A 14,380-nucleotide genomic window follows, 5' to 3' on the forward strand; every position below is an offset into this window, starting at 1 on the left:
AGTGCAATCTTCCTTTGTTGCCTCGTTGAATTCTACCAGAGGACTGGTCCAGGTTCTGTCCTCACACAAAAAAAAAACCCTATGCCCCAGAGGGCATAGGGTTTTTTTGTAGATTCTCAGCTGCTTCTTTGTTGTCCATTTTTGTTGCTTCTTGTAGATTTTTAAGTTGAAAATATACACTAATCCAAAGACTACTTTTTTTCTGTTCAGATGTGTTTTATAGCTCTACTGCCTGTAACATATTTGGGAAGTGTGGGGATTTGCTGGAGTTCTTGGAACATAAAATATTGTATTAAAATAATTTACTGCATGAATAATTTATTTACTGATACTTTACAGACAGGCATACTTACCCATCCCTCTGTACTGTTGAGAGTACTTCCTAGTTAAAAAAACAACCTACCATGTTGTGGTGCAGTTGAAACATCTCTTAGGATATATGTGATTACTTTAGAAATAACACAATGTTTGGCAGTTTTGCTGGTATCACAGCCACCTTGTTGCCTGGTCTCCCCTCACTGTTGGCTGCCCTGCCAGTTAAGTTTATGTTCAGCCGATTTACAAGATGTAAAGTTGGTGAGCTTATGTAGTGAGGGACCTTACACCTTAGGAGATCCCCATACACAGGATGCCTACTAGATAAGGTATCTAAACCAAAATTCTGTCTAGGCAACCAATGTCAACATTTAGGTTTTTTCTAAAATGAAAATTTAAGAGTAGCTATCATTTGGAAAGGAGGAATTTGAGATTTGTATTTTGTTCCAATTTAATTTCATGTCGTACTGCATAATCTGTTATTCTTATACAGAAAATCTCTGTTCAAATTTGTCATTAGGCTATGCTATAAATTTTTTTAGTTTGCTTTTTCAGATGTGTTGAATGTCCTTTTCTCTATTGATATTTATACCATCAACATGCACATGAGGGCAAAACTTTCATCAGGAAGGTTGTAGGTCAAAGTGTAGAAAGAAAACATTCTACAAGAGGTGTAAGACTGTCATAATTAATATGGTCACATTCATAATAAATGTCTGCAGACTATGCAGTCACATTCATAATGTTTCGTGTCTAATTTGTATCATGAAAACATGCCAGGTTGTCAAAGTAACTTTTCAGAGAACCTGGGTATTTTTTCTTATTGTTTAACAGATAACTAGACTACTTTTTCTCTAATAAAATGTTATTCCATGTTTGTAGGTAATATATGCTTTGAACACTAAAAATGATGAACATGAAGCAGCTATCCAAGCCCTTAAGGATGCTCACGAAGAAGAAATTCAACAAATTCTGGCAGAGACCAGAGATAAGATCTTGCAGTATAAAAGTAAAGTTGCAGAAGAAATGGATCTCAAGAGAAAGATCCAGGTTTTAGAAGAGTCACTGGAAGATCATAAAAAGATGAAACATCAAGCCTTGACAGAATTTGAAGCTTATAAGGGTAGAGTTGAAGATATGCAGCTTTGTGCAGAAGCTCAGCATGTCCAACGTGTAGTGACCATGTCAAGAGAAGTAGAAGAGATAAGAAAGAAATTTGAGGAAAGGCTACGAAGCTTCATACAATTACAAGTGCAGTATGAGAAGGACAAGCGTGCAGCTCTGGAAGACTTGAGAGCTGCCCACAGGCTTGAGATTCAAGAGCTTCTGAAGACTCACCAGAGTCAGAATGCTACTTTAAGTAAGGGACAAGAAAAACTAGAGGAATTGCATAGGCTGGAGCTGGAAGACTTGAACAATAAAGTTGAAGAGCTAAGGCTGGAAAGAAAAAAACTCATTGAGGACTATGAAGGCAAACTCAGCAAAGCCCAGTCCTTCTATGAACATGAACTCGATTCTTTGAAAAGATCTCAGCTTTTTACAGCAGAAAGTCTACATGCTTGCAAAGAAAAAGAAGCTGAGCTAAGAAAAGAATTTCAAAACCAGGAAAGTGTGTTACGGAAGAACCTGGGAAAGCTTAAAACTGAATTGCAAATGGTCCAGGATGAAGCTGCCAGTCTACGGGAAAAATGCCAAAAACTTCAGGTGGCTCTTGGTACAGCAGAAAACAATGTTCAGGTGAGACCAATGATATTTTGTTCCCAAGACTCTATAAATTTTCTTTTACTACTTATGCTATCTTTGCATGAGGCTGGTAGGTTGAGGTGATTGCAATGTGTAAACTTAATTTTCTGTCACTTATACTTGATTGTCATCTACTTCTATTTTTGTTTTAGGGGAGAGTTTTTGATCTTCCTGTCAGTTGTTAATGTTCTAGTCATACTATCCAAAGCGTAGTAAACTCAGTACTTGAAATTTTTACTGCTTAAAGAACAGACAAATTCCGAATCAAACCATGTTTCCCTGCCCCAAAGAAAGAAATAATAAATAAAAAAAAGACTAAGCAGTGTCTTTGTATCAGGTCTCCATCTCCTCTCTGACCAACCCTCTCCCCACCCACCCCCACACCCATCCAAAAAAAAAAAAGAAAAAAAAAGAAAAAAAAAAGAGGTGTGGAGGATCTTGGTGACTGGTACCATTTGAGATGTAATGCTGACAAAATGAAATGTTTGCTAGAAAAGTCAAGAAATTTGCAGAAATGTCTTCAGTACAGGAATGTCATACAGACACAGGAATGTCATACAACTGACACTATAAGTATAATTGATTTTCTGTATTTTGTGCAGTTTTGCTTGTGGATCTCATTACTGACTACCTTGCCTAAACATGTTGGGTGTTAAAAAAGTAGATTTGTTGGGAGGTAAGAAAAGACAGCTTTCTGAGTGTTTAAACATATTAGTCTTAGGTCTTCAGTGATGTTTTCACAGATCAGTAGCTGAAATACTGCACTCATTTTCCTATGTACTGGTTTTAGCTGGGATAGAAGCTGGTATGGGGCTCTGTTTTGGATTTGTGCTGAAAACAGTGTTAGTAAGACATGTTTTAGCTGTTGCTGAGCAGTACTGACATAGTGTCAAGGCCCTTCTACTTCTCACCCCGCCTCACCAGGGAGCAGACTGGGAGAGGGGATATAGCTGGAAAAGTTGACCCCAGCTGTCCAAAGGGATATTCCATACCACATGACATTGGCTCAGCAGTCAAAGCTGGGAAAGGAGGAGGAGGGAAGGACATTTGAAATTCTGGCATTTGTCTTCCCAAGTAACACTTCTATGTGATGGAGCCCTGCTGTCCTGGAGACAGCTGAACACCTGCCTGCCAGTGGGAAGCAGTGAAATAATTATTTGTTCTGCTTTGCTTGGGCATGTGCCTTTTGCTTTACCTATTGAACTGTATCTCAACCCACAAGTTTTCTCACTTTTACCTTTCTGATTCTCTCCCCCATCCAGCTGGAAGGAGAGTCATCAAGTGGCTGCATGGGCCTTAATTGCTTACTAGATTAAATCACAATATAGTGTTATTTAGGTACTAAAGTTTCTTGTTCTTAAAGAAGCACAAGACATCCCAGAAATACAAAGACTGATAATTTTTTGTTTTGTCAGTGAAAGTAGAGCTGGGAATGCTGGGCTTGAAGGAAAAAATTCTGTGAAATTCTGCTTGGTTTTTTGGTAGCTGTGCTGAGGCCTGGAGAATAGTAATTTCTGTGGCTAAGCTTGAGTGTCTTCTGCATTTCTAATTCCTCTCAAGTTTTAAAGCCAGAAGTAATATTCATAATTTTGGAGCTGAGATGAACCTTGAGCTTTTCCCATTTATAGCCTACTTCCAACCCAGATTTTGTACTGTCTTTCCTTCTTGTTTAATAGTTACAGGGTATAGTGAAAGAAAACTGCAACCATTATGAAATGTTCAATTCAGAATATCTTTTTCCTCTTTCTGAAGGGGCCTTCCAAAAGATTGTTTCTAACTTTTTCAGTTAACAAAGCAGGTTCTCCTGCCTTTCAGTTGACTGCATCAAGGAGGTGGGCTTCTGGCAAGCTGCAGCAAAGAGGAAACCCACTGTATGTTGATCGTTTCTGCAGTCAAAGAATTTCTCTTGGTTTGAAAGGAAGTGTCCAGTAAAGTATTCACAGCAGTTTTTAAAGTCAGGTCCTGCTCTGAGAATTGTGGGTGAGGTGATCAAAGGAATAATCTGGTGTCAATGTTTCATTACACATTCTGTCCAGTGTTTAGCCCAACTCTGTTACTTGCTTTATTTTCTGAAATGACCCCTTACTTTTCCTTTTGAAGTCTATAGAATAGTATTTCCAATCATTAAAACATAACAAGTTGTCTTGTGTGGCTGAAAACGCATAACCCCACTACCCAAGCTTACACTAATTTGAATTGGTACATCAGGCTTTAAACATACTAAAAGTTAAATTAAACTAATGGCCTAGCTCTTGTTTTATATATGTCCATGTGCAGCTTCATTTGTGTCAGTACTAAACACTCAGAGTTGCAATGAAGGACACACAAACTGCTGTGAACTGCTGTATTCTTCGAAGTGAAGAACTCTCAGATACCAGAAATCAGGTTTCTCAGATGGCTTTTCAAACTCTGGACTGTTTAACCATTTTCATTTTTCACAAAACTTTCTGAATATTCTCTTCTGTTTTCTTGTCATGCCATATATCCAGTATCTTGTAGTGCTTCAATGGTATTTTTGGAAAAAGACATAGTACAAAATGAATGTGATGATGATAGTACAAAATTTCAGCTTTTGTATGAATAAAACCTGTTCTCTGAAGGGTCTTTTCTGTACATTTTAACCTAAAGCTCATTTAAATTTGAACATGATTGTATATAATAAGAGTTGTTATACTTTTCTTTCTCTAGGTTCTTCAAAAACAGCTAGATGATGTGAAGGAGGAGGAGATGTCCTTGTTAAGCAAACACAAGGAAGTTGAAAGTGAACTAGCAGCTGCTAGAGAGCGCTTACAGCAGCAGGCTACTGATCTTGTTCTCAAAGCCAGTATGTATGTCAGTAACTTAATCTGGAAATCAACTTCATCTATTTATTGTAGCCTTTCTTCCTTCCCTTTTCCTGTTAGCTTGTGGAGGTTTAGAGTGCCTAAAAACTGCTCAGTGGTGTTCATAGAAGTTTTTGACAAGTTTTGGTGCCTATGATTCTTTTTTGTGTACTTATTTGTCCAAATATTCTACCTTTGTATGGCATCTTTCAGGACTTGGAATTTCCTGCCTTAACCACACTTGTACAGAATGCTGCTGCTCTGTGTCTGTTCTCCACATAATCACTGAGCCATGATTCCTGTTTCTCCATCTTTTTTTTCAGTTGCTTTGTCTTTTCTCCAAGGGTACCACACTTTGTTTTACACCTACCATCTTGCAACTTAGCTGTTACGGTTTTCTTTATAGCCATTTTCTTTAGTTGCTATATGGAACAGCATAGAAAATGGTTAAAGATTTGCCTGTACACATCTGGGTTTACACTTACTGGCATTGCTTCTCTAGTGAACTGTTGAGTGGTAGGGGAATGGCATGGGCCCAGCTACCTGAACTTGGTTAACTATCCTATAGGTAGAACTAGGCTAGAAATAAGCCCCTGGCTTATCTTCAGCCTTGCTCAACTTGACCAATAGTAGAAATACCTGATTATTTTCCACACAAGTTAGCACAAGCCCAGGGGCTCTTCCCAAATGTCAGTTTGGATAAGGTCACCTTGTTTTGAATTCTGGGATGCTGCCAGACTGTGCCAGTTGGTCTTGGAGCCGGAAAATAATTCACAGTGCTAACTTGCTAATACTGTAATAGTTTATTTATATAATATATATAATAAGATACAATGTTTACTGTTACAGTTTACTATTACAGTGTCTGGTTTTGTAGACACTGTAGTGTCTACTAGTTTTCTAATAGTTTACTATTACAGTGGCTACATGTGGCAAAGCCCTCAAACTGTATGTAAATGTGGCCTGTATCAAGCCTTTATTTCTGTCCTTTAAAAAAATAAAGCAGTTCCTACAGATGAACTGAGTGTGTGAGGAGAGCTTCACACCTAGGACAGGTAGCATAGATAAGCCAGCTCAGGTAGAGGCTTAGAAATAGTCAAGGCTATGTTCAGACAATATAGAGGCCAGCAGGGACCCAAGACTGCAAGGTTTTACTGCATGTACATAGTTAAAAGGAATGAACTTCGTGCTAAGAGCATCTCCAATGGGAATCTGAGTCTTCAAAAAATTCTGTGAGACACTAAAAAAAAATTTAATGACCTGAGACTGTTGCGGAAAAAAACTCTGTTCTTGTGCACTTCTTGACCTGTTGCTGTTTTCTTCCATAGGCAGAAGCATGGGAAGGAAGCATTAGTAACTGCAGTGGTAGTGGTTCAAGGGTTGGACTTGATGATCTCTGAGGTCCCTTCCAACCCAGCCAATTCTGTGATTCTAAGGGTTCAGCTTCAGGTTTCATGTGAGCAAACTTAAATAGCCAGGTGTTTTTTCCAGGTTACTGATCATAAGGAGTCAGCTAGCATGAGTCTAGCACTGGTCTCCTCTGGCACCAAAGTTTTTAGCTTTATCAGAATTTCCAGCGTGTTCACACCATTACTGAGCTCAGTGAGACTGTCAGTACATCTGTGCTTTACAGAACCTTCCTGTCCAAAAAGAACCAGGAGCCCTGTTTAGTTGTGCCACCAATCCCTTTCTGTGTGGTAGAATTAATTGCCAGCATGTTTGGGAGAGGTTTCTGTTGCTGGCCCACTGCCATCTCCTTGAATTTCAGCTCATGCTTGGAAGTAAAAAATCCTTCCCCAAAGAAACTAAATTCTCCTACTTACCATACAAAATATTTACTCATGCTACAGTTTGAGAACACTGAGTTAAGTCTGTTATGGGAAGTTAATATATTCCTCCTCCATTTACCCAGGAATTCTAAACTTAAAAGGAAACTGCAGCATTTCATACCTTCTGTGGTACAGCATGGCAGATTGGAAACCTGTATTGTGTGTTGGTATTGCTAGAACGACAGCTCTAGATCACTGTCTGTGCTTACAATAAAATAGAAGTGTGCATAATACTTCCTGACAAACTTGATATTGCTTTACAATTATTTTCCTTGTTACATTCTAAAATCTGTGTTTGCAAGTCTATTTCTTCCATAGCTGAACTTTTGAAACAAGGGAGTTTTTGAAATGCTACAGAAATTAAGCATACCTGTTATCTTGTTTTTCTCTTCGGTTTTTAGTTTTATCAAACGAAAATGTCAAAGTGACTGTTAGAATTCTTCAGAACTTTGTAAGAAGTTGTGCATCATTTGCAAAAATATTTTTGTAGTGTTTTTCATAGCCAAATTCCACTGTTCTTTCTTTCACATCAGCATCCACAGGCAAGAAAGGTGAAAACTGTTTCCTTTGGCTCATGTCTTGCACAGGTGGAATTGAATCTGAAGGCTCGGGGGTTTTGTCTTGTGAGAAAGCATGACAAGCAGTCCACAGTCTTAGCTGTTTCTTAGCAAATTAAATTTAAAAGCAATACTCTCATTAAAACTCGCCTAATCTGTCATTTTGTAATATTATTATAAAATGGGGGGGTAAAGGAAGAGAGAAGGGAGGAGCAGAGAAGGGAAGTCCAGAAGTTGTGACTACTGAAGAATTATTCTGTGTAAATTATAGTTTATTATACAGATGCTTTCCTTATGTGAAACTGTTAAGGATCTCTGTAGTCCTTGAAAGTCTGCTTTAAAAGGCATATTTCAAACAAGTCTAGGTCATGCAGTTTATGAAAGGGATAATAGGGTGGTTCTATCAAAAGATCCATTCCAACATCAATGTTGTCTTTAGGCATGACTTCAGAAGTTCCCACAAAGATTTTAAAATAGTGGTAGAATATCTGCTGCTTACCTTTCAATTGAACAAACTTAGTATCCTCTCAGTTGCTCAATTGAACACACCTAGAATTGAACACACTCTCTATTCCGAAAGTGGTCTTCTGCCCCTTCTGTTCCAGAGTAACAGAAGTTTCACTGCTGTAGTCAGTGTAATGTAGTGTTTTCAATAATACATATCTAAATCCAGAAGGACAAACATTTCTGAAATCATCAGCCTTTTTTCATTGGTGATGTGAATGGCAGATAGTTATTCTTCCTAGCCTTGTAAAGTTATTGTTAATCTATGTAAAGAAATTTAAAGCTTCTTAATTTACAGGGAGTTAGGTCATACTTTATGATAGAGAAAACAAACTCTGTTATGTCTTTTAGTCATATTATTAGAGCAAAATAAAGTGTAGTTCTGTAAGTTTTACATAGCTTTAGTTGCTATATGTAGCATGCTAGTCAGATTATGAGTATGATGTAACACCATTTTACCACTAGACTTCATTAGTATTCTGCTTTCTGTTGTGTAGTTTACTGGGGCATAAAAATGGGTGATCATAAGTGGGGTAAATTCTTCAAGAGAGATTGTATTTGTACTAGTGTCTGCTTCTGTCTTTTCTTTGGAGTCAGTATGCACCTTTGAACCAGGAAAATGGAAACTAATGCCACTGCAGCACCCAACACTCTACTGTTGTTGGACATTTTACAATAACAATAAAACAGGGAGAAGGGGAGGGGAAACTAAGCATTGCAGTGTAGATCCATCAACAGCTTGTGGTGGAGTTGTACTTCCAGAAATCACTGAAGAATGAGTATAGTGTATTGCAATCATGTGAAACTAATGTAAAGGTTTTAAAGAGCTGTTTTGGTTTTAGGTCACATTGGAATGCTTCAGGCTACTCAAATGACTCAAGAAGTTACAATCAGAGACTTGGAATCAGAGAAGTCTAGATTAAAAGAAAAACTATCCCAGCTGGAAGAAGAAAGAAACTTATTACAAAGCAAAACACAGAGTCTGGACGAGCGACAAAGGCAGCAAATTCTGGCCTTGGAGAAGGTTAAACATCTTATTGGTTTTAGTTGAATAAAAATCAAAGACTTAATTAAGTTTGTATGTTTGCTTGTTTCTCGAGGTTTTTATGGAGTTTTGTGTTTGTTTTGTTTATTTTTTTTTATTAATCTGGTTGGACTGGGACCAGTGGTAGTATGTTGCAAGTGTATTGCATGTAGAAACACACAATGACTTTAAGAGTGTAAAGCCAGAGTAGAGGCAAGTCAGATTAGATCAAACTGCTTTGGAAATCTCTTAATTCAATTTGTAATCTAGTGTGTTAATCCCTGTTACATAAGGCATCTCAGTAAGGAAAAAGCTGAAATGGTTACAGAGTAATTTAAAAAGCTATTGTTTGAAAATACTAAACTGACATTTTCTATAGGCTTAGTACCTGAGTGTTGTTTTCCCAAATTAAGTAGAGGAAAAAAGTAGATTTTGATATGGCTATATTGATTTGAATGGATATATTGGAACTACTATTGTATTATTTAGTCAGTGCTTAGTGTTTGCTCAGTTTGTTTTGTCTGGAAGTTAATTTTTGTACATATATGCCACCAATAATATTTCTGTATTTTTTCTTCCTACTGTCCGGATTTCACTGCTTAATAGAAATAATTTTCTTTTTTTCTTGCTTACAGAAAGTAAATGAAGCAAGGGAGACACAACGTGAATATTATGAAAAGGAGCTGGTAAAATTGCAAGCAAGATTAGAAGGAGAGGCTGCACAGCTAAAGGAGGCTCATTCCAAGACCTTAGAAGAGCTGGCATGGAAACACCATACTGCAATAGAGGCTGCACACAGTAATGCCAATAAGGATAAGAAAAAATTGCAGATGGTAGGTTTGAGGTTTCTTAATAATTAAACATATTACAAAGGCAAATATTAGAGTTTGAACTTTTTACCGTATGGTTTTGTTGTATGGCAAACTTTATTTAGAGTTATCTTTAGATCTGCTGTCCCTCTCTGAGGAAACTGCTCAGCCTTTATTAAAATAACGTTCATCTTCCTAAAAAAAGAACATTTGTACTTTAATTTGTCTGCATACAAAAGAAATTATCAACTCAATACATCTTTCTTTTCAAGTATAGTAGGTGGGTTTTTCCAGTTTGTGACCCATCATATTCAGAGAATTTCATGTATCATCTAAGATCGGTTCTTCTAAAGATGAAAAATTATTACTCCATTTATTGAAAATCTTCAAAAATAGTGCAGAAAGTTATTGTATTAATACTTGGCTATATTTTTACTTTGAAGATAACAGCTCTAACTTGCATCATAAAGTTATGCAAACTGTGTTTCAGCTACTTATTTAAGTTAAATGCTGACACTGAAAGGCTTTTTTGTTTCACCCACAAAATTGGCCTTTTCTTTGTTGGGATAAAAGAACCTACTTTGAATTATTATTTACTAATCTTATTGTATGTATATTATACGCAAATTTTGCCTAATACAGTGAATACAGAATAAATATTGTTTAATTTCAGGCCTTGTTATGCTTATTGCTGTGTTAACAGGAAATATATGAAAACCCACAGTTGTAGTTAGTGTTGTGTGTCTTAACCTTTTTTATTTGCTTTTTGATTTTTTGTTGTTATTTTACTAATATTTTCCTTCTTAGTTTTATTTTGAATAGGTCTCCAAGAATTTTTCATGTCTTTCAGTAATGGAAGTAGTTCTCTATGGCATACATGCATCTGATCATTCAGTTTTATTTCCTTGTAACTTTAAATATGCCTGTTAATCAAACAATGTCTTTAAGGGCTTCTGGAAGTATCTTTCTTTTACATCAGTAAAATATTTTGCTTTATTTTGATTGTTGTTAGAATAATGGAGAGTATAAAACAAGGATATTGTAAGATGTGTGTTCTTAAATAATTAAATTTTAGTTAAAATACAGGAGCAGCTCTATAAAGGAGAAATGTGAAACTTGATTTCAGCAATGGAGAATTTACTATGAAAAGATGTCAGGGTCTAGATCTCAGTATATCCTTATTCATATACTGTCTCCTTTGCCAAGCCTGTCTTGCTAAGTTGAGTTATTTGAGTAATTCAAGGAAGAAACATCAGTCAGTATCAAATGTGGAGAAGAATTGAAAATAGTATGAGTAAGAAGCATAGTAAAGGGAACCTTTGAACAGAGGGCATGAGGATTTATTAGGACTAGAAGACTTCAAAAGGCTTCCGGGGTTTGTAAATTTTGAAAAAAAAAAAGTGGAGCAGAAAAGGAGTATTTAGAATGAGAATAGAACTCAAGAAATGGCTCTACTGTGTCTCTCTGCTTCAATTCTTCCATCTATAAAATGAGCTGTAAAAATGGCATCAGTTCATAGAAGGGTTATGAAAAGAGTTGCTAATAATTTTGCAGTACTGCACAGCTGTACTGACAAGTATCATAAAAGAACTAATTACTCAGTTATCAAAATGGGGTCTAAATAGCACTAGTGAAATTGTACAGATAGCAAATTTCATAATATGAAGGAGAAGAATTGAATAAATCATTTAGCAAGCATTGTTTGCCCCATGTGGTAATTTTTCTGGGCCTGGTGAAAAAACATGGGTTTGAGTTACGTTGTGTAGCATTATGGACCATGCAACCCTCTGTTTTATCACTGACCAACTTCTACCATGAACACAGAGACTGTGTAAGCACTTGATACACAAAGCATTTCATAGAATCATAGAATCATAGAATTGGCTGGGTTGGAAGGGACCTCAGAGATCATCGAGTCCAACCCTTGAACCACCGTTGCGGTTGCTAGACCATGGCACTGAGTGCCACATCCAGTCTCTTTTTAAATATCTCCAGGGATGGAGAATCTACTACTTCCCTGGGCAGCCCATTCCAATGCTTGATCACTCTCTCTGTAAAGAAATTCTTTCTAATATCTAAGCTAAACTTCCCCTGGCACAACTTAAGACCGTGCCCTCTTGTCTTGTTGAAAGTCGTCTGGCAAAAGAGACCAACTCCCACCTGGCTACACCCTCCTTTCAGGGAGTTGTAGAGAGCGATGAGGTCTCCTCGGAGCCTTCTCTTCTTTAGGCTGAACAGCCCCAGCTCCCTCAGCCTCTCCTCATAGGGTCTGTGCTGGAGTCCCTTCACCAGCCTGGTTGCCCTCCTTTGGACCTGCTCCAGGACCTCAATATCCTTCCTAAACTGTGAGGGGCCCAGAACTGGACACAGGACTCGAGGTGTGGCCTCACCAGGGCATATTGCAACACTCTAATTAAGAGCTGGAACTAGCAAGCTACTAAGCTTTAACTTGTAACCCACAGCAAAACATGTAAGGAGTCTCTGGTTTTGGATGAGGAAGGGTTGGCTCCTGTTGATTCTTGGAAGGAGCTGGATGACACCAAGTTGTTGTCTTCTCTCTCCTTTAGGTTTTCCTTAGACTTCTATAACTTTTCATTATGTTCTTTTTCCTTTCAAATTCTTAAGCTCTTAACTATCCCTGTCTCTGCAATCTTACTGATGCCCGCAGTTGTACTTTTTCATGTGTGGCTCTCACCTATGGATAGCCATTTCTAAGATATTACTGATTTCTCAGAAATCTGAGCCCAGGGAAACACAGAGGCACTGAATCAATAGTAAGCCTTGCATTACAGCTAGTGCCTAGCAGGGAGTTTATAAAGGTAGCTGCATAGAAAACCTTGAAATCTTATTTTCTGATTCCTGGCAACTAAATTTTCTTAAAGAATGTGTGGTTTAATAAACTACATAATGTGTTCCATGGGAATATATAGTAAAGGTCTTAATTTAACATGTTTCATGTTAAGCATTTTGTGACAAATTTTTCTTCTGAAAAAACCATTTTGGATATTAATTAAGGTGAAGCATACATTTTTAGTCTTCCTTAGAAAGTTTGACGTGTGTGTGTGTATGTATATATAAAATGCATACAACATAGGATCAGGTAAGAGAAATACAATTAATCCAAGAAAGTTTTTATCAGATGAAAACGGAGGTGTTATTTCATTGTTTCCATATAGTTGGACTTGAAGGCATTTTTTTTTTCTTTTAGTTCTACACAAGTTTTATAGATACGGAGTGGGACTTTTCCCATTTATTGTAAGTCTGAAAAACTTCCAAAGCTCAGTCTGGATTTTAAGGTGTACTATTTTTTGTGGGGATTATGTGTAGGAGATAAATGAGTAAAGACTATAAAATGTCACTGATAATATGCTGGAAAATGTGAAAACTTGTGCAATTGTGAAGGTAGGTATAGTTTTAATGGTTTTGAGAATTAAGTGCAAAATGTAAAACTAGTGATTGCCAATAAGGTCCTTTTTTGTCTTTATTTTGTGATTAATCAAGGATGTTAGATTAGGAAATAAAGGCATCCTTTGGAAAGGAAATACATGTTCATGTTGAAACACTTTAAGGAAAGGATAATTCTTGCTTGAGACCAGGAATGTTTATGCTTGGAGGAGCAATTTCCTTATGGTAAGCCTGTACTTGGCAATGACTATATGGCAAATATAAAATACATATTCTTCCACCCTTCTAATTCCTGAAGGAGTTGGAGCAGCAGTTTGAGAAGGAGAAACTGAATTTGGAGGGTGATAAGAATCAGCTCCGACAGCAACTGGAAAATCTGAAGGAAGAGCTAACAACAAAACTGACTTCTGCCAATCAGGAGGTAAGAATTAACTTTATCGTGTCAACTAAAGGGGCTGTGCACTAGGCCATGTTTTATCAATAATAATCTACTGAGAGTCCAATACACAGCTAGGACTATACTTCTCAGTCTATTTAGTGCCTTATTTCTATTTAAAGCAGAGTGTTCTTCCAACAGAAAGTATTTGACACGCTTCTGAGCTCTGATTTTATTGTCTTTCACAAAATTAACAAAGGAAAACAGATTGAGGTACAAAACAGTTAATGTAAACAGCCTTTATTGTTTTAACTCTGCTTATTTTCTCATTTGGTACACAGATCTCAACACAAAGTATTTCAGTATTCAGGGAAAATGTATTTAAAGTATCAAATGAGAATTTAAATTTAAAGCCATATTTATTTACAATTGACATAACTATAAATTCTAGTCAGATCCTTGACTTGCAAATGATCGTTGTATATTTCCATCAAAAGGTGACGTGATGTTTTGATATATGCAATCAATGTTAAATGTATCATATCTCAATACAGTTACAATTTTTAAGTTTTGAAATCAGCACCTTTTTATAATCAGTTTTTAAACTAAAAAACACACACTATTGATATGAAAACAACAATGCTTTCTTGTCTGGAACCTTTGCCTTTTTTCAAAAAAACAATTCATCAGCTTCATTGTTTGAGTTCAAGTCATACACTTGATTTCAGTGTCTTCTGTAAGACTTAGGCATGAGTTGAAGTCCTTTTTTACAGCACTACTTTTCCATACTATTTGCTATATTGTACAAGTCCTGGAGATAACAGATCTTTGTCTAGTTCTGGTGACTTGCAACTTGCACAAATGTTGAACTTGGTTTAGAAAAAAATGGCTTGTTTTTAATAAATGGGAAAAATCACCCTTCTGAAAGTATATATTATTAAAGTATATATTCTTATAAGCTAATATATATTGATATAATATTACTATATATCTACA

General features: G+C 36.6%; 1 protein-coding gene across 3 annotated transcripts in view; it reads left to right on the forward strand.

Annotated features, from left to right (window-relative positions):
• The first annotated feature begins 1,383 nt into the window (after positions 1-1,383).
• The window catches only part of FAM184A (family with sequence similarity 184 member A), a 45,592-nt gene continuing 32,595 nt past the window's right edge, over positions 1,384-14,380 (forward strand). For 2 of the 3 annotated variants that reach the window (XM_008497336.2, XM_008497337.2), the window contains exons 1-5: positions 1,399-2,052; positions 4,747-4,882; positions 8,613-8,794; positions 9,430-9,627; positions 13,307-13,429. In XM_008497336.2, the coding sequence (XP_008495558.1) occupies positions 1,399-2,052; positions 4,747-4,882; positions 8,613-8,794; positions 9,430-9,627; positions 13,307-13,429 (1,293 nt within the window). Of the gene's footprint in view, positions 2,053-4,746; positions 4,883-8,612; positions 8,795-9,429; positions 9,628-13,306; positions 13,430-14,380 lie in introns of all 3 variants that reach the window. The other variant, XM_030447747.1, reaches the window with a different exon arrangement.

This window comes from Calypte anna, chromosome 3 (assembly GCF_003957555.1).
Source record: "Calypte anna isolate BGI_N300 chromosome 3, bCalAnn1_v1.p, whole genome shotgun sequence".
Classification (NCBI taxonomy): Eukaryota; Metazoa; Chordata; class Aves; order Apodiformes; family Trochilidae; genus Calypte; species Calypte anna.